The sequence below is a fragment of the Orbicella faveolata genome, unplaced genomic scaffold (assembly GCF_042242905.1).
Source record: "Orbicella faveolata isolate gen_17 unplaced genomic scaffold, um_ofav_v1 contig_2, whole genome shotgun sequence".
NCBI classification, from domain to species: Eukaryota; Metazoa; Cnidaria; class Anthozoa; order Scleractinia; family Merulinidae; genus Orbicella; species Orbicella faveolata.
In genome coordinates this window covers 9,421,150-9,447,019 of record NW_028301547.1, presented here as the reverse complement: position 1 = coordinate 9,447,019, position 25,870 = coordinate 9,421,150, and the positions used below count along the sequence as shown (strand labels likewise).

Below are 25,870 nucleotides of genomic sequence, written 5' to 3'. Positions count from 1 at the left end.
TTCTGTGTGAGAGTTCTTGGTCTTTCTAAATTCCAGTTGTACCAGATACCCGGTATTTAGAAGTTACAGACCGAATTCTGCCCTCAAGCAAGCCAAACGAGTTGCTCGGAGTTACATGTAATTTTACCAAAGTTGTGTAAATTAGTCGTTGTCAAGTTCTGTTTACATTTTCTTCTCCAATTCTGGAAAAGTCCAGCGTCACTGTGTCCTGCCGTGACGCCATTTTACAAGTTTTTATTCAATCGATCAATCAATCAATCAATCAATCAATCAATCAGTCAGTCAGTCAGTCAGTCAGTCAGTCAGTCAGTCAGTCAGTCAGTCAGTCAATCAATCAATCAATCAATTGTTGCTTTCTTCCGGAACAGAAAGGCTTCGGAAATCAGCTGATCAGCTGTGATTCGTGAATCTTTCAAAGAAAGATGGATTTTGTGTTCTGTGATCCTAATCGGCTTTTACTATAATATCGGGATATATTATGCAGGCCTAAGTCGCTGGACGTCATCGGTGCAGTCGCTTGAAACCAAAACTTCCGCTTAGCGCTAAAGGCCAATCATTTTTGCACACTTGCACGCATCACGGATCGCAGGTGTGATTTGAACCCGTTTGATTGACGGTTCCTTCCGTTCTCGGAAACATCGCGCCAATTTTGATACATATTCCGCTTGTTAGCGAGGGTAAGGACTTCTGTAAGTGAGTCTTACACAGAATTGCTTGTCTCCACACTCAAGGATACACTATACCTTCGTGTCATTTGTAACATCCACCTATACATTTACAGATAGAGTTTCGCCAGCTGCATCATGATCAAGCTCTCGAGAATGTCACTGTTGAAGAATCTGAGTAATCCAGCTGCAGACGACGAAGTCGACTTACTTGACGATGGAGATTTGAGCATAAAATACCGACTTCGACGTCACTGCTGCAAATATCGCCTGATAGTTCTAGCCGTTGTCCTACTCTTCCTGGCTGGTGCCATATTTGCTGTTATTTTTACACTTACTAAGAAGTCCAACACCGAAGGTATGGGGCATTAAAACTTTAATGAGCTGTGGAAAAACGAATTCATGAAACATCAAAGGAAAATTCAATGGTTTGTACATTTGCCGGGCTACCTATGAGTGCCCACACCACCTTTTTAAGCAACCGCTTCACTAAATCTGGCCCCTAATGTGAATGATAAAGCCAATTCGTACATTGAGAAAATAGAAAGTGAAACCTCGACATGTGCTTTTTAAACATCCGTTTCGCTCCCTTGACATTCAAATTAATTATTGTTCGATTAATAAATACAACTCAGGTATTTCACTGTATACGCTGTCGGCGCCTCAGCCAAGACTGACATTGTGCTGCACTTTTCGATACGAAAAAGTTGAAGAGATGATGACACACTCTCTAAATAATGCAGTTACTTGTGTCACGCATTATGTGTTATAAATTTTGAAAACAGGGAACCAACTAAGTGCTTACAGAAGTTATGTTATAGTGGCAAACTGTGCAATCTTTTTTTTCCTCTTTATTAACCGCTAAGGTTTCGAAACTGTCAATCTTGTTCATCGGGAACTGCTTGACGTGTGGTCTATTTTAATGCGTAACACAGTCCATTTAATGCGTCCTCCCAGGAATGGGCTCCTGGTCCTACTTAATTACCTAGGCAACGAGGCCTGGGTTGAAATGACAGCATTTTTTCCCTCGTTCAGTCAAAAATCGCCGTCTGGGTACTAAAGCACACGCTTCAAGTCCCAATCACACCTACCCATGCGTAGAGTAGGGCAGCTGAGCACGTGGTGATCATTAAAAGTTTTCTCGGGCGATGAAATCACATACAAACGAACACACCGTTCGCGGTAGACCCACACTAAAACACGCGAAACGGGTCGGTCTGCAAGCCTTGAGAGATGAATTTACGAGCGAACATTCTACGAGTGAATTTATCAAGAGTTTATATGTTATACCGGTCAGGACAAAATGCAGACTGCAGACTAGGTACAAAACACAGGCTGAGAATAAAGATCGGCTGTTTTTGTTTTTTCGTCAAATACGTGGTAACGTGTCATTTTGTAACCTACCAAGTGTGACGTAATCGCTTTTCTGCGGTCATCTTCCACTGATGTTTTCGTCTAATGAAGGGAGGGTTTCAAGGTTCGGCGCATGTCTCCAAATCAAAATACTTTTGTTCGCTTCTTATCAATGTTATCGCTTTAAAAACTCCACTAACATGTAGTTCAGTAATTACATGCTATAGTTAGTCGTCGCAGAATGAAGGATGACCAAAATTCTCAGCAGAGTTCAGTGGATTTTACAGACGCTTTCGACTGTTGAATTTAGTGTTGACCCGTACGATTTATTCTACAGTTGATTTCACGGCTATTTGCATGCGAAATTAGGTAACTTGCTTACGATTAGACTTTCTAAAAGTCATTTCCAATAATTCTTCTCTGGCCTGTTGGTTTCGCCGTTGGAAAGGACTTTTCCCATTTGCGGGGCGCAAAATGTTACCGTTGAAGGACAGGGAAAAGCAGTGGAGGGCTATTTATCCGACCAATACGTGTTTGTTTCCTTACGGACGCGATCTGAACTCCGGATCCTGTGTGATCCGGATCGTTTGAGAGAATTAATTAAGTTTGAACCTTTTGAGGAAGAACAGAGCCGTTCCTGCAGTTTGTGTAATGTTGCACTTTTAGTTAAGTTGATTTAAGTTTTTTCTCTACAAAGAAAGAGCATCGCAGCAAATTTGCATCGGCCATTTTACCGACTTTACCGTGTTGAAAGCGGTCGTCGATCGATGGATGACTTTTGGGAACAGCGATTTTACTCTCTGCCGCTCGTTGCCACTTCGATTTTCAGCGTTATTTAATTTACAGAATTAAGGTTCTCCCCGACTTATCCGGCCTTCTTTTGTTAATTCGGATTCTTGTCGGTACAAGCTAGAACTACATGAGTTTATAGCATTTGTCAGGCAGCTCTCTGTTCGATAGCTGATTAATCTAGACTAAAATCATTCTCGATCGGTTTAAACACGGTTTTGTCTTTTCAGGAGCCGTTTGTCAATATTGCTGACTACATACTACACTGTACACAAATAAATTTATTTGAGTTAGGGAACAGTACTTGTACACTCGTAAAAGTTTTGATGGAAATCATTTCCTGCTTTCGCGACGATCGCGCGCGGAGCACATGCAGAAAGTGAGACATGTCAATCATGTTTTTCGCGCCAAAAATTTACGCTTTGATTCACATCCCAGCAAGTGAAACAAGTCGACCTCTCGCGACTTACGTCGTTTACGCTCGCGCTCGTCCTCGCGACTCATTCGCTAGAAGATTACTGTCTTGCTTCGCTCGAGGGAGATAAATAAGTCAAGGATTAAGAAAAGGTCGACTTGTGGCAAGTCTAGCTTACGATTGGTTCATAAACAATGATTAACTTGGCCGGTGCCAAGGCGCGTGCACAGGCGAATAAATAATACAGACATGCGCCGAACCGTGAAACCCTTTCTATAAGTAATAACATGCTGTAACATAAAATCTTAAAAGTTGTTGTCACTGACTTAAAAATCTTAAAATAGACGTTTCGGCTAAAATACTATAACCTTCTTCAGTGATGAAATGAATGTTAATGGCGTCTAAATGTAAATGAGATGTTCATACGAATGTGAGGAACTCGCTAGGGATTAATTTAGCATTTTGTAAATGTCTGGAATATGCGCGTAGTCATTAATTGAGTTCGGTTCGCAAATGGAATGCCACGCTTCCAAGAACAATCTACGCGACCAGAAGGGACAGCGGTCTATGACCTTGACATTATTAAAATCAAATTCGTGGTTGTTTTTCATACAGTGTTGCGCCAAAAGAGAGTTCTTGTCACATGTGAACAAACCTCCACGTCAATCTAACATAAAGAAAGACCAGCTTGAAACATTGAAAGCACTATCGAAAGATCCATCAGTCACCATCCTTCCCGCAGATAAAGGCCACGCAGTAGTAGTGATGGATAGCAGCGACTATCAACAAAAGATATATGGCCTGCTACAAGATGAAAACACTTACACAAAGATTTCAGACCAGCGCAAAAATCCCACGTCGAACACAGAGAAATCTCTGAACGTTCTGCTCAAACAAATCAAAGATCAAAAATCAATCCATGATCCCGGTGCGCAACAACTCGACGACAAATTGTACTACAAACTCCGAAGCACTGATGCCACACCAGCTACTTTCTATGGATTACCAAAAATACATAAACCCGATGTCCCACTGAGACCCATCACCAGGTCCATCAACTGCCCCACCTATCAGGCTTCCAAATACCTAGCTTCTATTTTGTCTCCGTTACAACGCAACCAATTCACTGTTACGAACAGCAACGACTTCGTGAGAAAAATCTCTAATTGCACAGTCGAACCGCATGAGATCATGGTGTCTTTTGATGTTGTATCGCTTTTCACATCTATCCCCACGGCACTGGAACTCGAGGTGACTAAGACCAGACTTGAGTCCGACTCGACCATCCCCGAAAGAACCAATATGTCCGTGGACAACATCATGAAGTTGCTTGAATTCGTGCTTGACAACAACTACTTTGTCTTTGGTGGCGTTTTCTACAAACAAATATTCGGCTGTCCCATGGGTTTACCTGTAAGCGCCATCTTGGCAAATTTGGTGATGGAACACGTCGAAGAGAGAGCGTTAAGTACTGCACCACACCCCCCTAAGTGGTGGTACAGATATGTCGACGATAGCCATGTTTGCCTCGCCCGTGAGCATCTCACTGAATTTCACTCCCATCTTAACTCGATCAACCAGCACATCAAATTCACAGTCGAAGAAGAGAGTGATAGATCCATCACATTCCTCGACAGGAAGACAACTAGAAATGCTGATGGATCAATTAAAACCAGTGTTCACAGAAAAGCAACCCATACCGACAAGTATCTCCATTTCAACTCTCACCACCCTTTGTAACACAAACGCTCAGTGGCCGGAACCCTTCTTGACAGAGCAAAGAATATTCCGTCGACTGACGAAGACAAAAAATCCGAAGTACAACACGTGATGGACGCACTCAAAACCAATGGTTACACGGACCAATTCTTAAAAAGCTGCCAAAGAACCGAACCACCTAAAGCATTAAATCAGCCCCAAAATAATCAGCTTCAAAGCCACAGGGGCTTTGTTACTTTGCCATATTTTCAAGGAATCTCTGAAAAAATTGCAAGAACTTTGGGACAATTCGACATTAATGTTGCTCATAAACCCGTCAAGACGGTTGGTTCGATCCTGAAGAAACCGAAGGACAAATTTGATCAAGACCTGTCAACTGGTGTCGTGTATAAAATCAATTGTAAAAAGAACATGAAAGAGCCGTCCTCACATGTGACAAGAACTCTCTTTTGGCGCAACACTGTATAAAAACAACCACGAATTTGATTTTAATAATGTCAAGGTCATAGACCGCTGTCCCTTCTGGTCGCGTAGATTGTTCTTGGAAGCGTGGCATTCCATTCGCGAACCGAACTCAATTAATGACCACGCGCATATTCCAGACATTTACAAAATGCTAAATTAATCCCTAGCGAGTTCCTCACATTCTTATAAACATCTCATTTACATTTAGACGCCATTAACATTCATTTCATCACTGAAGAGGGTTATAGTATTTTAGCCGAAACGTCTATTTTAAGATTTTTAAGTCAGAGACAACAACTTTTAAGATTTTATTACTATGCCTGACTACAATTACCGTATTTTTATGCTGTAACATGTTATTTTATAACTTAATAAGTGTTTTTTGCGGTCATCTTCCAAACTGGGGATAGTTCTTGGCAATATATTTTTTTTCTTTAATATAATTTTTAAAAAGGAAAGCCTTCATTGTCTTCACACTTCGCGCGCGAAATTTTAATATCAAATAACAACACGTATATACAATATGATGGAAAAATCATCTAAGAACAAGTGAATAAGAATCTTGTAGCAATTAAATTAAATAATGTCAGTGTCCCCTACACGTGCAATGTGTTTTAAATACAAATGAAGAACAATCGGCGAATACTAACGGGAAAAAGTGAAGAGTCATTTTCGTGACTGCTTGCCCGTTTACTTTTCTTGTCGCTGTTTGGGTAGCTAGTTGACATAATATGTAGAAATCAGTGTGTGTTCTCCCTTGAACATTGAAAACATATCAGGATGAAGGAACAGTTTGGTTTTAAGTCTTCTACCCTCTTTAATTTCCTTTTCCAATTTCTTGACCCCGTGAAGAGCCTGCGTCTTCGGAGGAAGCGTTTCAAAAATTAGCTGTGATTTGTCAACGCTCAGCCTATATCGTCCATTTTTCTGCTATAATCATAAAAATTACAATTTCTTAAATTGTGATTAGTTTCAAAAACTCCTATTTTCCATTAATTCACTTGCCAAGTTGTTATCGAACAGTTTGTTATTGGACAGTTTGTTATCGGACAATTCAATAGGCCAATCGCATTCAAAGTTGTAGTTACGTGCGTGAGTACGCGCGCCTGCTTTTGTGTTTTTGGCGCCTAATTGCCGGTAGGAGGCGCGGTGGCCTGAGGATGTTTACATCTCCTTTGTAGGTATTTTAATGCAAATTTTTTCTGTCTTTCATAACTTGGCTATTCTTCTTTTCTCAGAAATTTTAATTTTCATGATTAATTGGTAATAAGACTTAGTGTCGTCTAATTCGGTCTGTAATCATACTCGTGATATAAAAAAATCGGACTCCCGCTGCGCGGTCGTTCGATTTTGTTATCACTCTTATGATAACCGACCGAATTGGACTCCACTCAGTCCTATTACCATTACATATTATAGTCTAGTCAGGTCAAGTTTTTTTTATTAGTTTAAATTACTATTGCCATTGCTATCAAAGTCAGATCAAGTTGTAGCTAGTAGTTTATAATACCTTCTGCTACCCAGAAATGCGACGCTTCAGACCAGGATCGCGGATCGAGAGCTCCGGCTAGAACCAAAACACAAAGTCAGCGAATCACGCACTGAAACAATAGGGACAACAATTGAAAGAAACTAACCTTACCGCAGTTACGAACAATGTGGTCCCAGTCACAACTCTCGATTCAGGGATTGCGGCTCTGGGAACTAGAATGTTTATAGTAGTATCACCACTGTTGTAAAAACTATATCAAGTTGAGTTCCTGTTTAATGGTAATATTTGTCTAGTCAACGAACGTCTATTACTACCAATAAATCAAAAGTTGAAATACAAGAATTTCAAATTATAAAGTGCAAAATTAGAACTTGTTTTTAAAGTTACTATTTCCTCACATTCCACACTTTTCATTGGCAAGATCTTTTACCATAAGAAATAAAATTGCAGGCTAATGCACATATAACAGTCTAACCGGTGGGCTATGGTGTTTCCATCAGGAGGGATTACATGCTGGCGAAAAAATATTTGAAGTCTTTTGTAAAAGTCATAAAAAATAATACAAAAATATCTATCTAAGGATCAAAGGTTCTTTGCTGGGAAACTGATCTATTATGAGGATTTAATGTCTTGCATAGTAAGATGGAAGCAGTGGCAATATCACAATTCACGAGTTCTTTGTATCCACAGTTGATTCAAACAACTAGGCACCTTTCAACAGACATTATTTTTTTGCGTATTCTCTGAGCGCGAGAAAAGCACGCGGCACGAGGCAAGCTTCTCCCCTCGCGTGAATCTCTCGCGCTTGTCTTGCCTGCTCGAGAAACGTATAAGAAAAAAAGGCTAACGACGATAGACTGAAACGTTTATAGGTTGATATAAAGACCTTGACTCATTTCACGCCCTAAAGGCCGGCAAACGAGTTATAAGCTATTTATCAATTCCAAGAAATGCAATCAAAGGTAGAATAGCTTGCAAATGCGAATCTGCAATACCCCTCCGCAAGCACATCGCTGTGACTGAATTTCACTTAGTTCAATTGCATTATAGCGCTTCTCGTTATAACGACTGCCTGGGTACAGTCAGCAAGGCGTGTACCTAGTTCAGTATTTTAAGCTATTGCGGGCCCGTTGAAAATACTTCTGTAGCCTTAAAGTTTTGATTTAGAGTGTTTTTTACTTCTAGGACTGTTGGCGATTTTAACCACTTCGATGACAACGTCACCAAAACACCACTGGAACAACACCACAACGCCACCCACAGAGCAACCAACAAAGCCACCCATAGAGCGACCCACAAAGCAACCCACAGAGCGACCAACAAAGCCACCCACAGAACTACCCACAACACTACCTACACCAACTGAGACACAACCTCGCATTTGTAATACAGCAAAGTGCTATCAAGTTGCTGAAGGTTTGTTATAAAGTGTTTTTTAAAGTAAACTGGTTTGAATTGCGCGTTTTCTGCTGGAACTTTAGATTCAGTCGAGCAATATCGCTACACATCCTGTCCCCAGAATTAAGTCATATTTCTTGCAGTAACCATTTAAACTCTGAACTCTTTGTATGAACTTAAATTCTTACAATATTGTAAAAGCATGCATCTTAGCAAAACAAGAAATAACAACAATGTAATAAAATTGATAAGGGAAATTAAAAAATCAACCCGCAATTCTTTTTGTAGAAACAATTTACTGGTTTCTCAACAATTTTGTCGTAATTTCTTTCAAGTTATTTCCAATCAGCTGAACAAGACTATGGATCCGTGTGACGATTTTTATTCCTACGCATGCGGAGGGTTCTTCAAAACCCATCATCTCGGTGTGAATCAGAGTAACGTTGGTGGCTTCACTATCGTGAACGACGACAACATGGAGGTTTTAAGACGAGCTATGGAGACTGCTGCTTCAAACTATTCACAGGTATGGCATGAAGTTGACCTCAGTTGACGGAGTACGTTTCCTCGGGAGCTCAATTCTTCCTTTACACGAGCAGCGTCTATGATTTGACTCAAAAATTTCTTTTCTGGTGACGTAGTTCCACCAGGATCCGTGTGGTGTATTTGATTCGTTGTTTAATAATTGCGCGCGAAACTTCAAAACCGAGATAGAAACAACACAGTCGCATTGACAGACCAATGATCTCTACAGCAGCCAAATGCCAGTACCGTAAGTGAATTTTTTGTGTCAAATCTGAGACGGTTCTCAACGGAAAAATAATGAGTTCAATAGGAAAGTCTGTTTATTCTGGTTAGAAGTATTATAATTACGTTTGTGACCGCAAACTGTTCTCGATGATAACGTATTACCATCTTGAATACATACTTTTGTTCAACTGAGGCTGGTTAAATGTCTTTGGTATCTTGTAGAGCTCATCTATTGTGAAAACTGCCAAGATCTACGATACATGCGTAGATACTGCTGCCATTGAGCGTCGAGGGATTTCACCTTTGGAAAACTTAATAAAGCAGTACGGTGGCTGGACAGTGACTGGGGGTGGAACGAACTTGTCGTGGACAGTGGCAGAGACAATGGGTGCCGTTCTAAGAGACTTGAATGTACAGACCTTGCTTTCGGTATCCGTTAGTGCAGACCCACAGGATTCAAGCCAACACATTCTGAGCGTAAGTATAATTACGATATTCCTTGTTTTTTTTGTACCACATAGCTTTATTATCATTGAATCTACATGTATATCAATCTATATCTATATGGTAGGGTGTCACTGTGGTGAGGTAGGCTAAATGACGGCCCGCGGGAGGCGGAGGGGCAGAGTAAGTTAGAAAGAGTGTGTTGAGTAGGGTTGGGCGTGTTGGAAGGGTAGTTTGGAGTTGAGTGGGTAGGATGTGAGGTAGGATAAGGCAGGGTTGGATTGGCTAGGTTAGTGAACAACAACAAGAAAAACGTTACGGCATTGCAAAAACCTGAGGCAACTAATGCTACACAGACAAATTAACATAAAGGAACAACAACAAACAAAAAACAAGCACTAACTATGGACGGTGCCTTTGTGTCTTTGATGGAATTTGGTGGCAAATTTTGTTCATTTTAGAAGTATTTGTTGCATACGAATTTTTTCGATGTCGGTAATTGGCTTCTCCCCAAACACAGAGAGAACACTATGGAGAGGTGATTGAGGTTTGAGTGAAGTGGGTGAGGTGAGTGAAGGGCAGGGCAGGGTGGGGTAAGGTATGATGTCATCCTTAATTCTACCTGGAATTTCTGAGGTTAGAGTAACTTACTCACCCTTCATTGTCTCTTCATTCTTATCTTCTGTTGTTAGATCAGTTTTTCCTCGTTGGGACTGGGTATTACCTACTACTTTGATGACTCAAGTGAGGGCGTAAAGGTTTGTAAGAAAATAAATTATTATCGGTCTCAAGTCGAAAAAGGAATAATCGAATTCGAATCAATGAAATTTGTACAAGTCTATATGGGTGAGGTAAAGATGTGATATTCGAGCGAAATATAAACAAACCTAAACATACTAGGTACGAAATATTGCTTACACTCTATGCACGGTGTAGTAGATAACTCCATGATTCTCAGTCCATAATCGATCATCCAAAATCCAAAACTAACAAACGGTAGAGGTTACTAGAATGAACTAGCAATAATAAATTTTGCAAGTGAACTAAAAAAAAAAACTGCGAATATCACCGCTTTTGAGTCCTTGATTTTGCGTTACCACACTAAGCGATTGGTTTATAAACCTCACGTCACTTTGTTATTCAATCAGTAATAAATCAGTAAAAAACCAATCGTGACACGCTCGGCCACATTTGTTTCCGTCGGTTGTTTTGAGGTTTCATTAGTTTACTGGATTCTGTGTAATTTGTGATAGCTGAAGTGATAACTTTTTCCCTAACAAAAGCCGCCTTTGTACTTATTCAAACCATAGGTCCGGAAGGCGCACAAAACATACATGAAAACAGTAGCACGTCTTCTTGGAGGAGGGACGGATTCCGATCGGAAGATGATGGACATATATGATTTTGAGAACAAAATTGCTCAGGTAAGTTTAAGAAAATCTAAAATTTAGTATTGAAAAGTTAATTTAAGTGTTAAGACAACGTTGATTAAATAATTTTGGTCTTCGTCGTGAAATATACAATATCTTACAATTTATGTCTTTAATGTTACACTGAACTTCTCATTTTATTTCATTATTTTCTTCCCTTTCTTCTTTTCTTTTTTTTACAGTCCGTGAATCCAGAAAGAATATCAGGAGATATAATAGAATCACTCAGGGATGACCACCGATCAGGTCGATCTCTCGACTCCTTGGACAAAACAGTACTTGATTTTTGTACGGACTCGACTTTCAGCGTACGTAAAACAGCAATTCCCTGTTCACTCTGTTGGTCAAAAGCCTGATTGAATCGCTCGCATAACTCCGAACTATCGCCCAACGTAACAGAATGTAAAGGGTCATAATTCAAAACAAATCCTACTCTCTCTTTGTCATCAATATTTTCCTTATTTTTAATAACCCTCACTGAGAGGATAAGGAAAAGGGTTCTACTGTCATCTAGTACACTTTGGGGTTGTGATATTTCTGATTTTGACTAAATACATTTTAAATTGAAACACGACAAAGAAAATACATTTCACCTATGCCTTAAGTTATTTTCAGATTTTAACAACTTGATGTGCGTGTGTTTTTTTCCCTCAAAGATGTTGGCGAAAAATTGGTCGAGTTCTTTCCTTATAAGTTTAAAAGGTAAACCTGTAGAAACAATATTTCCCAATACGAAGCGAAGGAGCTAGGTCAAAATAATTTTTTTTTTTTAATATTATGATGGCTTTTTTAACTTTCTGATAATAAATTTTTCCAGCGAGCGTTAAATTTGAAGATATACTGTAATTCGTCCCTTCTGATTAATTTTGGGAACACTCTCGTGAAAACTTAAGGTCCGGTGATACTGGCAACATTTTTCTTCAACTTGTCTCGCAACATTGTTGCATTGCAAGTTGAAACCCTCTGTTGCGCGTATTACCACGTTTGTGACCAACTTGTCTCGCAGCAAAATACAGTGTTGCAAGTCTGCGGAATTCTACACGTATAACTGATCAATCGTGCGTAAATAAAGATGGCTCCTTCTTTCATATAATTTAGCGTTTCGACGAACTTCCACTTCGACTTCTGGCCGTCATTTTATTCTTAATTTTCAGTGCCAGCGAAGTTCTCTCAGTATGAAGCTCAGTCTCATTTCAGATAGCTAGGCGAAAAGTTGTATTTTTGCGACAGCTCTTCCAAGCCTATTGCCTTTTTTGCTGCTTGTTTTTGAAGGGACAAACGAGGTGTCCCAAAGACTATGATAGCCCTCGAAGTCTTTGTACAGGGCAAATTTATGACTTTCTGAGAGTTACTGGTCTATTTCGAATTCAGGCTCGACTTCACCGTCCGCCATGTTTTTTTTTTAATTCCCGCGCTTCGTGTCAGCCAATTACAAGGGTCGAATTCAAATTTGTTGCGAGACAAGTTGTCGCTTCAGTGGTAATACGAGCAGCAAAACTAAAATTTGTTGCAGAAAGTAGAACTCGAGTCTACTTTGTGCAACATGTTGCCTCAACCTGCAATACTGTATTTTGCTGCGAGATAAGTTGGTCACAAACGTAGTAATACGCGCAACAGAGGGTTTCAACTTGCAATGCAACAATGTTGCGAGACAAGTTGAAGAAAAATGTTGCCGGTATCACCGGACCTTTATTGCAATTCGCAACCCACAACTCCACAACTCGCAAAGTAACCAGTCCAGTTTAAAGTAGTTATGCTATTGTCGTGGTAAATTTTAAAGTCAAGAAAATGATCTAACTTGCAGTAACCAATATTTGTGCCCTTTCGTTTTACAGTTCAGCTTCATGGAGGATTTCCTGAACGTTGCGTTTTCCCACCAGAAAATAACTTTCAATAGACATGATTCAGTCTATTATCCATCGTCACAGGCGTACTTCAATTTGTTCCAGACTATTGCCAACGAATACCAATGGACGTGAGTTATTTAGCCCAAAAGGACCATGTTAAATGTATGGGTAATAATGTAGAGGACAATAAAGCGCACCCTATTACCCGTATTGTAAAGTGGCTGTGTTCGGTTTTGTTTTATATATTGCGGCGCTACTGTGGAGCGATGACGAATGCATTCTTAACGCTAGAACTGTTCCGACTGCGTTTACACATTTCTAGGGACTACCAGAAACTCAAGGATCATAAGAACAAATTTAATAAGCCACTAGAAACTCCTACAACAAGTTAAGACATGTATGAATGTGGTGGATCTATGCAGCTTAATTAACGCCTGGGCGAAAGGAATTTGTCTTGTTTGTTGAATAGCGTTGCGAAAACGATGATGAATTACCAAAACGTAGCCAACACGATTAACCATTGAAAACTTGTGATACGCGGGCACAAAGAAATATTTACACGCTAGGTTTTGTGAACATTGATTCCTGTTTCCGTTCTACTTTAGATCCAAGGACACTATCAAGAACTACATAATGTGGCGTGTTGTGGACAAGTACGCTATGTCAATGCCTCCTCAGTTTGTCCAGACTAAGCGACAATTCCAGGAGGCCATAATTGGAGTGAGAGAGTATAAAAGGTGGTCTTACTGTCTGGAGAGCATGATAGAACCAATGGGAATGACTTTAGGAAGATTGTTTGTGGATGCGAATTTTGACGAATCTTCAAAAACAATGGTAAGATGCAACTTTGACTAACATTCTTCAGGTGTTCTGATTGGTTCACAGGTATATAAATTATCAGTCTTGACAAACCATCAGCTTCTTAATTTGTTTCTGCAGTGTCTATCGCTTACCGTAATTTTCGTACGGAGACAAAAAGCGTTGATGAGAAAAACGTATTTCCCAGCAAATTACAGTCAAATGAATTAATCCTTGGAGTACTTTTGTTATGTTAACGGTTGACGTAGTTGTTCTTACAAGTGCTACTTTTCCAAACGACTTTTCTTTGCAACGTTTTTCTGGTTCTCTAGTAGCCCGAATAATTTTACCAGCCGAGAGTCAGTAGTTAGTGCTTAATTTTAGGTTATTTGCTTTACTTTTTATGTACCACCATTGGAAGGGCAAATACGTCATATTGATTTTACTGCCCCTAATGAAAAGTTACAAATCACATTATAAAGAAATGTGGTCCTTTTTTTATCAAAGAAGGACGAGTCTGTAGTGCCAGCGGCTACCCGCATTTTGGAGACTGATTAAACATAAACATACGTAGCAATTCTTATTAGACGCTTCTGTCCAAGGGGAAAAGGTGCAAAGAGGTTAATCCTATGTGAAGCACCAAGCCGTAAAATAAGGCAAGACCAAAACACCGGGGACTCCGTACCCTACTCTTTGCGATGAGTGTGTGAGTTCTTTAACTTTCACTGCTAATCATGTAACACTGAAGATGCAGGAGACGGGGACATGACTGTTTCGTTTTTAACTTGGAAAATATTATTTTCCAAGTTGTTGTGGTGAGGGGCTTTCACTCCATCACTCATTCACTCCTTCACTCCTTCACTTCCTGTTAGACATTTGAAACCCCGGAGGAGAATTCCCAAATGAAAAGGTCAGGGATGCTCGTCGGAAAATTTGAATTTAACTCCTAAAGGAGACTAATGTGGGAGTTTCTCAAGCTTCATTAGACCCTCAAAAGATACCACTTAAAACGGAATAGGTTCGATTACCAGCCACTGTTCAATAAAGGATTTCGCGCGCACTTGTAGACCAGACTCGCGTACTCGAGAGAACAGCGGAAATCAAGCGTAAAAACAGAAATTAAATGAGAACGTTGCTTTTAATTATTATTTCTTCGAGTGTACCCTAAAGGATACTTTGAGAGCTAAAAATTGTGACGTCTCGACGTCAACACCATAAGTGAGACCAGAATCCTTGATTCGTACCTGAGACGACGAGCATCCCCGACCATTCATATAGGAGTCCCCCCCTCCCCGGGGGTTTCAAACATCCGCTGTTTAAGGCCGTTTTACAGTCGCTTGCATCGTGTCAAGTTCGTTATTCTTTGAATTTCTGAAGAAAGTACTCAATATCTTTCCGCAGAAATGCTCTACATTTTCGTACGAACGTTTTTGTAAATAGAAGCTGCCTGCTCATACACTAGGTTGAAAGTCACAAAATTGACGAGCTGTGTGAATTTTGGAATGATTCGAGCCGTGATCAAATGTTTTAGATGATCAACAGTCAAGAGAATTGAGGAGAATTCGAACGACGTGTTCCGCTGTTTATTCAGTTGTGCGATGAGTGTAAATAAATACACATAAAGAGGAACAAATGGTTGATAAATAGGAGAAACAACATTACACAAGACTGGGAGTTCTGCAGTCTTTAATATCGCCTTGGAAAAGGAAGGAAAAAAAACGAAATTATTACAGCACAGGGTATTCGTATTTGGTTACCCATCCAAGTACCAACCCCGACGAACAGGGATTAACTTTGTTGAGCGGACGAGACGTGGTGCAGTCCTTGTGACATCGTGACTCTACGCTGAACGCATTTTTGTTTTAGATGAGAAAAGGTAACAAAGAAAGAAAAAAAAATCACTGATACTGGCTGAGAAAATAAAGAACGAGAATTATTACTTGCTTTGGTGATTGGACAAGAAGCGGTACTTTCTTTATAATTGTTTCGGTCTCTCGGACGAGGATAACTCGGTCTTTTGGACCGATAACTTCATGAGTGTTTTCAACAGTGTTACATCTTCTCTTGTATTCTCTTGCCGTTGCGTTTTGCACTATTTCTTAACAATGCCACTGGGCTTTAACTTTAACTTAACCTACGAATTAAAACCTCAAGTCGGTGGCATCAAAATTGTCACTATTTACAAACGATCCATTTTCCAAGTTGAGTTGCTCATAGTCACTTTGATTATTATTATTATTTTTTTAGGTAAAAGATATGACTTCCCGACTTCGTAAAGCTTTCATTGACAACCTCAAGTCTGCAGACTGGATGGATCACGCGACAAAGAAATCCGCCAAGAGAAAGGTACAGAGAAGCCAAAACATTATCCAACAAATTCATTCGCCGTCTCATTATTTGACCATCTATAATCTTTACTGAGTTAGTTCTATTTAACCTTGGTATATAGAAGGCACCGCGAGATTTTTCTCCTCTATAAACATTACCAGTTCTTATTAGCTTTGCGGTGTGTTTAAACTATCTTGTCCACGCCAGAGGAAAAAAAATAGCAAATGGTAAACGCCATAGCGTGCACTATTGAGTTATGGATGTACGCGGGAGGTTGCTAAGCACGAAAGAAGCGTAAGAGTCGCACGAGGCTATCGCCTCGTGCGACTCTAGCTTCTTGAGTGCTTAGCAAACCTCCCAAGTGCATCCATAACTCAATAGTGCACACTATGGCGTTTACCACTTGTTTTATAACATAACATCGGGACATTGGAACAACAGAAGTCCTTTTATTGAGCTACATCACAAAAAAATGTTCGTGTAGTCTTACATGACAAGAGAAAACAAACGCGCGAAAATTCATTCATGACAACCGACTGCACACCAGTAACTCGATAAAGTTTCATCTTCAGACAACTGTGAAGACAGTTTCGCATTTCTGGCAGAAGAACGTCGGCCATTACTTTGGAAACAATGTCTGTCAAAAGATTTGCTTTGTGAACATTAGCACACACGTCAGCACCGTACACCCATGGGCAAATAGTAGACGCTAAATTAACCAATCAGAGTGCGCGCTTTGTTTTAGTTATGTTATAAAAATTGTTATGTGTCATTTCAGGCCAAATATTTTGAACTTTATTTGTGGGAACCAGAACTAGGCTAACTGCAGCATGGACACTTTTTTACTTCTGTAGTGAGATATTTGTCAGGTCAGGTTCTGATTGAAAGAAACATTTCCAACGTAAATAATTTTTTAAGAATTATAATGGACGACCAGGCAATTCCCTGACGTTTATCTCTTATGTATGGAGTTCAACCCCAAAGAAAATGTTTGCCATATTGCAAACAAGCCATTTCCATGCACGTACAGTTGCTTGCTGTGTGATATTTACATCCGTCAATCATGCTACACGGCCAGTTTCGAACTGGAATGGAACTAGGCCTGGGTAAATTATGTTCGTATATTGGCACATTATCACTAACAGCTGGCATACAGTTCATCGATAACCTTGTTTATTTTGTGTGCAGTTCTGCTCGGAAAATTAACACTTTGCTCGTTCACTGCGAATAGCTCAATTTCCAAATGTCAGTGAGTAATGCTAAGTAATGTTGACACTTCTTTGAGTGTTCCCATCATTGTTTCATCGGAAGCAGTACGAAAAACGCTTTTAAAAGTAGTGAAGAGAATCTTAGCTATGGTCGACCACTCAAGTTTATACCTCGCCTACTACCAACGCTCAATTTGAGTGTAGACCTTTGCATAATAGGTTTTTAATCGTTTTCCTTATTTCCGGTGGAGAAAATCCATGAGAAACAATGAGAAAAACACAGACATAAAAAGCACAGAAAGCAAAGCAAATCTAACAATGGTTGTTTCATCTTAGGACATGGTACTTTATTTAGGTTGTCAATTTATGTAATAAAATCTTGGTTTGTATTTCGTCAATCCAGGCCCGCGCAATCAAAGAGGACGTGGGTTACCCTCCTTATATCAAAGACGACAGCAAACTTGACACCCATTATTCAACGGTGAGTAATCACCCACACACTAGAATTATCTTTGTCCTTCTGGACAGCAGAGTCTGCATCATATATATGTCTTATCTTCTATGATGCTTCATTCATATAACTACTGTTCACTTGATGTTACTATAGTATGTTTGTTTTTTTTTTCCTCAGTTAAACGCAAGCAATGATTATTTTGAAAACAGCGTGGCAATGAACAGGATGACTGTGCAGAAAAGTTTTGACGTGCTTCGCGAGCCGGTCAACAAAGATTTGTAAGAATGAAACTCTGTGGAGCTTTTATTGGTTAAGTACATACGATGGGGAAAATTTACTGGATTCGTAGTTTTTATGGGTCGAGCAAAGTAGATTAAACTACATCTGCACGGCATAACTTGGAAGATTTGTGAAAATTGCAATAAGCCATTTTCGAAATATTCTGATGTGGCGTCGAGGCTTAGCGATCTGAAACAAGAGAATTCATTTATTCATCCCTCGATCTCGAAATTATTTTTTCCCTAAGGCTCGTTGCCATGTTAGACTTTTAATACTTCAAAAATAGCTCATTGCACAGAGCCTTAAACCGAAGCCCTGTGTTTATAAAATTACTAGAAACCAGGTGTTGTACATTGCCAGTCTGTGCACTGAAATGATTTGAGAGGCTGTAGTATCTTTGGCTACATATTCAGTGAGAATCTTTGTTGAGTTAGTGACGTACGGCGCTGGCACATTTAGTTCTAACTCATTCTGACTCTGGTAAAAATCAGGAAGTAGAACAAGGAAACTCCCTCACTTGCTTTGTAAAATTACTTAACTGTGTTTGTGATAGAGGAAGGAAACATGTTGTAAAACATGCGAGCACTAGGTGCTCGAGTCTCGAGCTCGAGTAAACGTGGGTAAAGTTGACTTTCGCTTGCAGGAAACGAGAGTTAACTTTAACTACTACTTGTAGGAAACTCAGGCTGATAATTAGTTGATACCATAGACCTGGGTACACTCCGTCCATGACATTGAGGCAGTGAGGACGTACTATATATATTCCCTTCTCTTCTTCTACTTCTCTGTGCTTTGCTACCACTTGCAGCGTCATGTTGTATTTGTCATACCGCTTATAAGATTTACCATTGCACGCTCTCCTTAGATGGGCCGAAAGTCCTGCAGAGGTCAATGGATATTACAGTCCACAGCAAAACCGAATAGGTGGGTTAATTTTCATCATTAAAAAAATGACGTTTTTTTGGAAACTGGCCGCTGTACTTCAAATTAGGAGAATTAATATCAAAGATAGAACATTCAGTCTACAAGACAAAATTTCTTTTTGTTTCTCAAACATTCTTGCCAAATTAAAGGCTTTGGATATTTACCTCTTTACAAATTGTTCAGCTAGATGATGCATTACGGCAAACGTCTAATTACTAAAAAATTGTTGGTAAATCTATATAATTAATAATTATTTCGTCTTATTATTGTTTTTTTCTTCGCAGTGTTTTTGGCTGGAATCCTGCAATCTCCATTTTACAGAAAAGGTTACCCAAAGTAAGTAATAATGAAAACGTTCACTGGGATTCTAAGAAAGACTGGTGTGGGGTCAAGAGATACACGAACTATTTTCCTTCCTCTTTTCTCTCTGGTCGAGTTAGTAACACGACAAACCTAGCTATTTTAATGTTATTTGCGCTATCAGAGACGTTGTTAACTTAAAAACTCTTTAAGTTAAGCTATTTTTGAAACTGATCTAGAAAGGTGTTCTGAGGTGTTATGCTGAGGTGCTATGATCTAGAGATCAGAACACTTTTTATTAAAATTCAAAACAAATTCAGGCTGTCACATTCGACGTTCCCCATCACTGCTTTCCACTCAGTGAGATTCGTTCTTGTACAATCAAAGTTGAGTGGAGTATAAAAATTTATCTCAGTAAAACTCAGTGTGCGATGCTGTCCCTATAGATATCTCAACTATGGATCATTGGCAATGGTCATTGGACACGAAATTACACACGGATTTGACAGCACAGGTAGCTATAGTTATATATAATGAATGTCAATTAATTTGATCAGTAATTGGTGGGTTATCTGTAGCTGCAACCTATTTTTAGTTTTGCTCGCCTCCCATGCCTTCCCGAAATGTTTGGTGAGAGTGAGACACCCAGACTGCAAAACCTCTCGGTCAATTTATAACTAATATGTATGTTTTTCCACACCGCATTCCAAAGCTGACCGCTCAAACCTGTACTATGATTCAAACCACATTTGCATAAGATATTTGATCGTCTCTCTAGAAGTCTGATGGAAATTCGCAGAAGGCAATGTTGAAAGTTTTATACCAGGAGATTATTACCCTCGTGAAGAGCCGTGATATTACTCAAATAGTCAAGGATAAATTGTGGAATTTCTAAAAGCTGCTAATAAATAATTTTCGTTTTTAGGGCGATTGTTTGATAAAAATGGAAATGTGAAGGATTGGTGGTCTTTCAGTTCGACGCTGGATTTCGAGAGAAGAACTGAATGTCTGGTTAATCAATACAACAACTACCAAGTGTTTGGAAAATATGTAAGTAAGACAAAACGTCACGCTTGCACAACATATTAATAATCCTAACTCTGTACATTTTAATTGGTCACACATTCATTTGTCGATTCATCACACATTAACAGTTAGAACCACCTTGATTTATAAATTGTACTTCCTGAAAATATTGCTCAATGGCTTTCATATTATCATTCCTGCCTCAGGTCATCATTCTCTCTCACTGAGAGCTATTAGAAGATAAATGGCCGTAATATATTTTCTTTGACATGCTTCAACCATGTAATAAATACTATCTTACATATTCAACCCGCATACTGAAAGTTAGCTTGAACCGCCTTGAAATTGTATATATGCCAGTACCTTTTACTTTAGGATCTCATCCACAAACTTGTAAGTTAGACGTAAAACAGATTTGTCTTTGTCTTGTTTTGATGTCTTGCAGATAGATGGCAAACAAACTTTGAATGAAAACATAGCTGATAATGGAGGGATAAAGCTTGCTTATGAGGTAAGCCACCATTTAAGCAATTTATTTTCTGATTTTAGTGAGCTGAAGATAATAGTTCACCAGAGAAAAATAACTTTATACTGCCCTAAAGCGTTGCTTCATTACTGAAAGGTCATATTTTTGTTTGGCACTTAACACCTTATACATTAACAATCTCCATCTTGATCCTCTCTAATTGAAAATTTAGGCTTATCAATCTTGGGTCAAGGACAATGGAATAGAGGGGCGACTACCTGGCCTGGATCTCAGTGTGGACAAGCTTTTCTTTATCGGATATGCTACGGTACGTTTGCCACTTTTTGATATTTCCTTTGTGCTTAATTATTAGACGTGCTACTAGCGTGTAACGTACTCTGCGAAAGCCAAAAGAATGAAAACTGCCTTAAGCGTTCTGCAACCCCAGTTTTCCCTTGGAGGGTCCTGCTGCTTAGTAACGATTTTTGGTTGCGTAGTTGTTGGATCAAAATTAGTCTCGTTAATTTGTCACGGAAAATTCAAGATTCGAAAATGAGAATGCACACGCAGTTTGGACCAATAAATGCATACAATAATCGTTGTTAGGCCATCAAACTCTCCACTAAATAACTGAGGAATCGTCTCACTCATTTGAACGAAGACGCTTACTGGAACTTGGTAATAAGAAGGTGAACCTCGCATACAATCACAATCACAATCACAATCACAATCACAATCACAATCACAATCACAATCACAATCACTCCGACGAATGAACGTCGTGACGCGGAAAGTATTTTCTTTACATCAGTACCTAAAACATGACTCTTTTACTTCATGTTAGCCATGGTGTAGCATCTACAAGAAGCAAGCTGCTCTTTATCAGTTGAAGAATGACGTACATTCGCACCCAAAATACAGGTATGAATCTTTCAACCTTCAATGCTGCGTTTTCACATATTTAGCACAAGTAAAGAAAAACACGATTTGAAGGTTGTTAGCAGAAATTAAAAAAACAATGTTAAGCAATGTCCTAGGAACTCGAGAGATGATCTTATCCTTAGAAAAGGTTATCTGGAAGCATTTCAACTCCGTATCCCGGCATTATGGTGAAATATTTATATGCCGAATTGCTGCCTGCCTCCCTGGTTTTAGGTTGTGTGATGGTTGATTCCTTTGAGTCTGTGCTAGAAGAAGTAGACACTCGGGTTACTTATTCAAATTGGTTGTACATACACTTTCTACGCCAGAGCAACATACCATCTTCGAATCATTTACCATTCATTTTAAAGTCCTGGGCGTTGTTTGTTTACATTCCTCACATTCATTCGCAGGGTGCTTGGTCCGCTGTCCAACTTTAACAAATTTGCAGACGCTTTTGGTTGTAAGCGTGGAAGTTATATGAACCCGCATACCAAGTGCTCGGTGTGGTAATCACGTGTTATTACTTTTTTTTTTGCTTGTGATTAATCCTTACATCTTATGCAATTTAATGAACCATTTTTGTATTCTCGGTATTGAACTTGAACCAGATTGCAACTGAAGCTAATGCGGGGAATCATCAAATGCAAATGACGTTATTCTCTGTGAAAAGTGAGCTGATCAACATGACACGAGCGTGGGACAAGGAAAAAATCTGAGTCTCCGACAGGAATCGAACCAATGACCTCCCAAATACCGGGCCACTGAGCTACGAAAACTCGTGATACGTAAGGTTATTGTTGCCTCCGTTGACTTACCTACGATATTTTCAACTATAAACCCCTGTATACCATGCTGAATTACGTGCGCCAATTATTCAAAATCAAGGTAGTTTTCCACACGTTTTTATCTCTGAAACGAAGCCCGTGACCCCCCATTTTTTTTTTTTTTTTTTTTTCATTTCTGACACAAGTAACTCATTATCTGACTGCAGTAAAATTTGAAAAAAAAAAACTATCGACTGGAAAATTTTCGCGCGAACGTCCTTAACTGAGTTCATATGTGACAGGCGTCCTGCATACTGCTAGGATTAGGACTATCGAAGTCACCGTGAGTGTGATAAATGAATAAAGATGGTTAATTTTAACCTCGGTAATGAAATGTGAAAAGTGAACTGATCAACATGACGCGAGCGTAGGACAAAGAAAAAACAGACGTTATTCAATGTTGTTGTCGTTTTAACGATATTTGGCAGCATGAGCCTCCATTGCAAGCTAGTTCCAGTCCAATACCGAGAATATGAATATGTCTTGTTGCAACAACGCAACAGGTACAATGTTACAGGGTCTGGAATCTAAGCTATAAATTCGGTCCATTTTCCAACTATCAGTAAATTTTGCAGCTGTCAGATTTCAGGTGTCATTTCAAAACCAGTCAATTCTTACTTGCAATAAAAATCTTTTTCAAATCTTTTCCAGACCCTCTTCTGTTAGAATGAATATACTGTAGTGAACTCACTCAAAACGGTCACCATTGTTTGAAGCTGACATCTGGCTAGTCTTAGCCTCTTCCAGGCGTCCAGTTAGCTGGGTCGCAACGCGAAAATCAGCGCGCCAAAAAAAAAAAATAAATAAATAAAAGAAAAAATAAAAATAAAAGCAAAGCGCGGCGAGAGGAAGCGTTTTTTTTTTTTTTTTTTTTTTTTTTTTTATCATTATTATTTTTTCGCGCGCTGTTTTCCGCGCTCCGCCCCAACTAACTGAACGCCTGGAAGATGCTAGGCTAGTCGTGGCCATATTATACTCCTTTGCTTCAAACTAAACTTTTTAAAACTTTCTAAGAGAGTTTCAAACTTCCGGCCGTTTTACACCGCCCTCATTTAGCAAGTGAATAGTTAATAATTTTGCTCAGTTGCCAGGTAACCTTGTTCAGTCTCGTGGCGATAAATGGTTGAATACGGGAGCGAAGGTCGCAGCGTCCATCACTGTTCAAAAGTTGACTTTGACGTTTGATATGGATGGTCCACTTGATTTTTTCCGTTAACTCCCACGTGTTCAAGACCTAAACAGCCCGCCCCACATATCCTACTACTTATTGCCAGTTCGAAAGGTGTAAAATGCTCAAAAGCTTCGAACTTTGCTTTGTGAGTAGAATGTTTTCTTGAGGTACGCTACTCTACTGTCAAGAAAAAGTTTCCATTGACGTACAAGTAAAACAGTTCCCACATTTAGTTGTCACCCTTAGGTATTGAAATTGTGACAAGCCGGTAATTTCTAAACTGCATGACATTGGTTTCCATACAAACGAGCCATAGGTTACGAGTCACGACAAGTAACCTTATTATCCTCTAATAACGCTAAATAGTTTAGCTTGTCATACGTTTCATGTGCTTTAACTAGGTGGTACAATGATAGTTTTTAGTTTTCAAGAACATAATACCCTAGGCTACATGGTATGGATTTCTGTAGGCCAGGTAACGTACGGATGCGAGTGCAATTAAGGATACTCACTACGAGTGTTATTAAAACATTCTCTCAAAAGCGTAAGACCCTTTAGGCGCGTGCAACTTGTGCGGTTACGTTTTTGTAGCTAATTATTTGTATTCTGCTCTTGTTATTTTCAATTAGGAAACGTCTATAGAGCAGTTTTCAATTGAGTGTCATAAAACCAAAACCAAACCAGTTACTTAGCAATTAGAGTACTCAGTCAATCTTCAACCATAGTAAAACCAAAACCAAAACCAAAGTAATTAGATGATTTCTTTCGTCACTCAATTGAAAATCGCTCTAAAAACGTCTTAATTAAGTTAATAAATGTGTTTGCTAATGTTAGTAATATAATTACTTAATAATTAGGGTTTGTGCTATATTTTATACGTTTCCTTTTTACTTTAGTTAGCAACCATTATACGCTGATTAGATTTCGTCAGATTTCAATAGAAAAATCAGTTAGTCTTGATTTTTTCATTTCGTATTATAGATCAATTTTTTAATGTCAGCAATCGTATTGCCAGGTATCTCAGCAAGTTCTCTCAAACGTTCTAAGGGACCTCTCCCCACCCCTCGAGATTTCGTATTTTGAATTTTTTATGTCGCTTAAAAACTTTCGACAAAACGGCAAGATTGCTTATTGGAACATTTTACTGTTGCGATTTAAATTAAGATAGTCAGGTAGGTTTTTTATTTACAGTGGCGTAAAATAGGAGATTGTTGTAAATGTAACGTATGAGCGGAGTTTGTTTTGAACATTAAAGACCGGGTAAAAGAAACAAAGTATACATTTGTATTTAATTGATTGTTATGTAAGAACAAACATTAAATTGTCATATTTGTTATTCTAACGGTTTTTTGTTTTACTGAACATAAAAGAATAGTAAGTTATGATTTTGGAAAACGATTGTATTCTTTCTCCCTTTCTTATGGTATAAATAAATGTTGGTGTTGTTGTTGTTGTTGTTGATGATGATGATGATGATGATGATGATGATGTCGTTGTTGTTGTTGTTGTTGTTGAATACACCAAGCCGAATTTATGTAAGCCACTAGGGAAAATGTAAGTCCTAAGTCCAGTAATGAAACCCTTTTTAAACATATAATAGTCATGTAACGCTTTCTAGTGGTATACCATGGAATATCCAACGAGTCACTTGTATTTTCTGGGTATATACACGAGCCTTTAGGCGAGTGTGTACACCGCGAAAATACAAGTGATACGTGGATATACCATATACCAGGGGAAAGAGAGCTGCATCACTATTTTATACCACGCTATAGAAAATACAGTGGCCAACACAATCAATGCGACATGCGCGCGACGCATGATGGGAAGGTTGAATGTAATACCGTCAAAGATACAACGACTCTTGTAATCTGATTGGCTATATTTTCTATGGCATGGTATAAAATTTAATATTTCTGAATTTTTTGCAATTAATTAGTATGAAAACAATTTTTTTTGGGTGAAATTCAAGCGTCTCGGTTTCTGTTTTTGTATAGGTGAAAACCATGCTTCAGTTAGTAACCAGACAAAAGATTGATGTTAGATGTGGCGAATGAAATATTGTACAGCGCCGTAAAAAATGTCAATTGTATGCTTTTGGAGAAGTCGCGACGGGTCCTGACAAAGAAAAAGAAGGCTGCTGACGCGATTAGAAAATCATTTCGAATCGAAGCAGAGCTGTGATTATTCTAACCTTGATAAAGATTTCATTTGCCATAGTTTCAGGCAAAATTGTTTTTGATGCGGAATTGAGTGGGTGGTTTTTACTGAGACAGCCCCTAAATAACCAATCAGAAACGTTCCAGAGTTCCCTCCGGTGCAACGTGTGATTGATTTAAGCCCAATCTCCACTTCAAACGATTGTCGAGTCAAGCCCAGTTTTCAATATCTCATTTGTTCC

At 39.1% G+C, this 25,870-nt stretch overlaps 1 protein-coding gene across 1 annotated transcript; it reads left to right on the top strand.

Annotated features, from left to right (window-relative positions):
- Positions 1–622: 622 nt before the first annotated feature.
- Positions 623–24,811, top strand: LOC110064100 (endothelin-converting enzyme homolog). The gene is made up of 21 exons (XM_020771101.2): positions 623–677; positions 782–1,023; positions 8,084–8,314; positions 8,632–8,822; positions 9,269–9,523; positions 10,183–10,248; positions 10,801–10,914; positions 11,103–11,228; positions 12,756–12,895; positions 13,373–13,601; positions 15,813–15,911; positions 17,505–17,582; positions 17,733–17,833; positions 18,700–18,758; positions 19,043–19,094; positions 19,505–19,572; positions 19,984–20,108; positions 20,530–20,595; positions 20,783–20,878; positions 21,395–21,471; positions 21,885–24,811. Exons 2-21 carry the CDS (start codon positions 804–806, stop codon positions 21,982–21,984), a joined length of 2,493 nt encoding a protein of 830 aa, XP_020626760.2. The 5' UTR covers positions 623–677; positions 782–803; the 3' UTR covers positions 21,985–24,811.
- The last annotated feature ends 1,059 nt before the right edge of the window (positions 24,812–25,870 follow it).

Coding starts and splice junctions, on each gene's coding strand:
- LOC110064100 (XM_020771101.2), top strand. CDS start 804: ATGATCAAGCTCTCGAGAATGTCACTGTTGAAGAATCTGAGTAATCCA. Junction 12,896..13,372: donor GCCAACGAATACCAATGGAC/GTGAGTTATTTA, acceptor GTTCTACTTTAG/ATCCAAGGACACTATCAAGA. Junction 21,472..21,884: donor CATTCGCACCCAAAATACAG/GTATGAATCTTT, acceptor ATTCATTCGCAG/GGTGCTTGGTCCGCTGTCCA.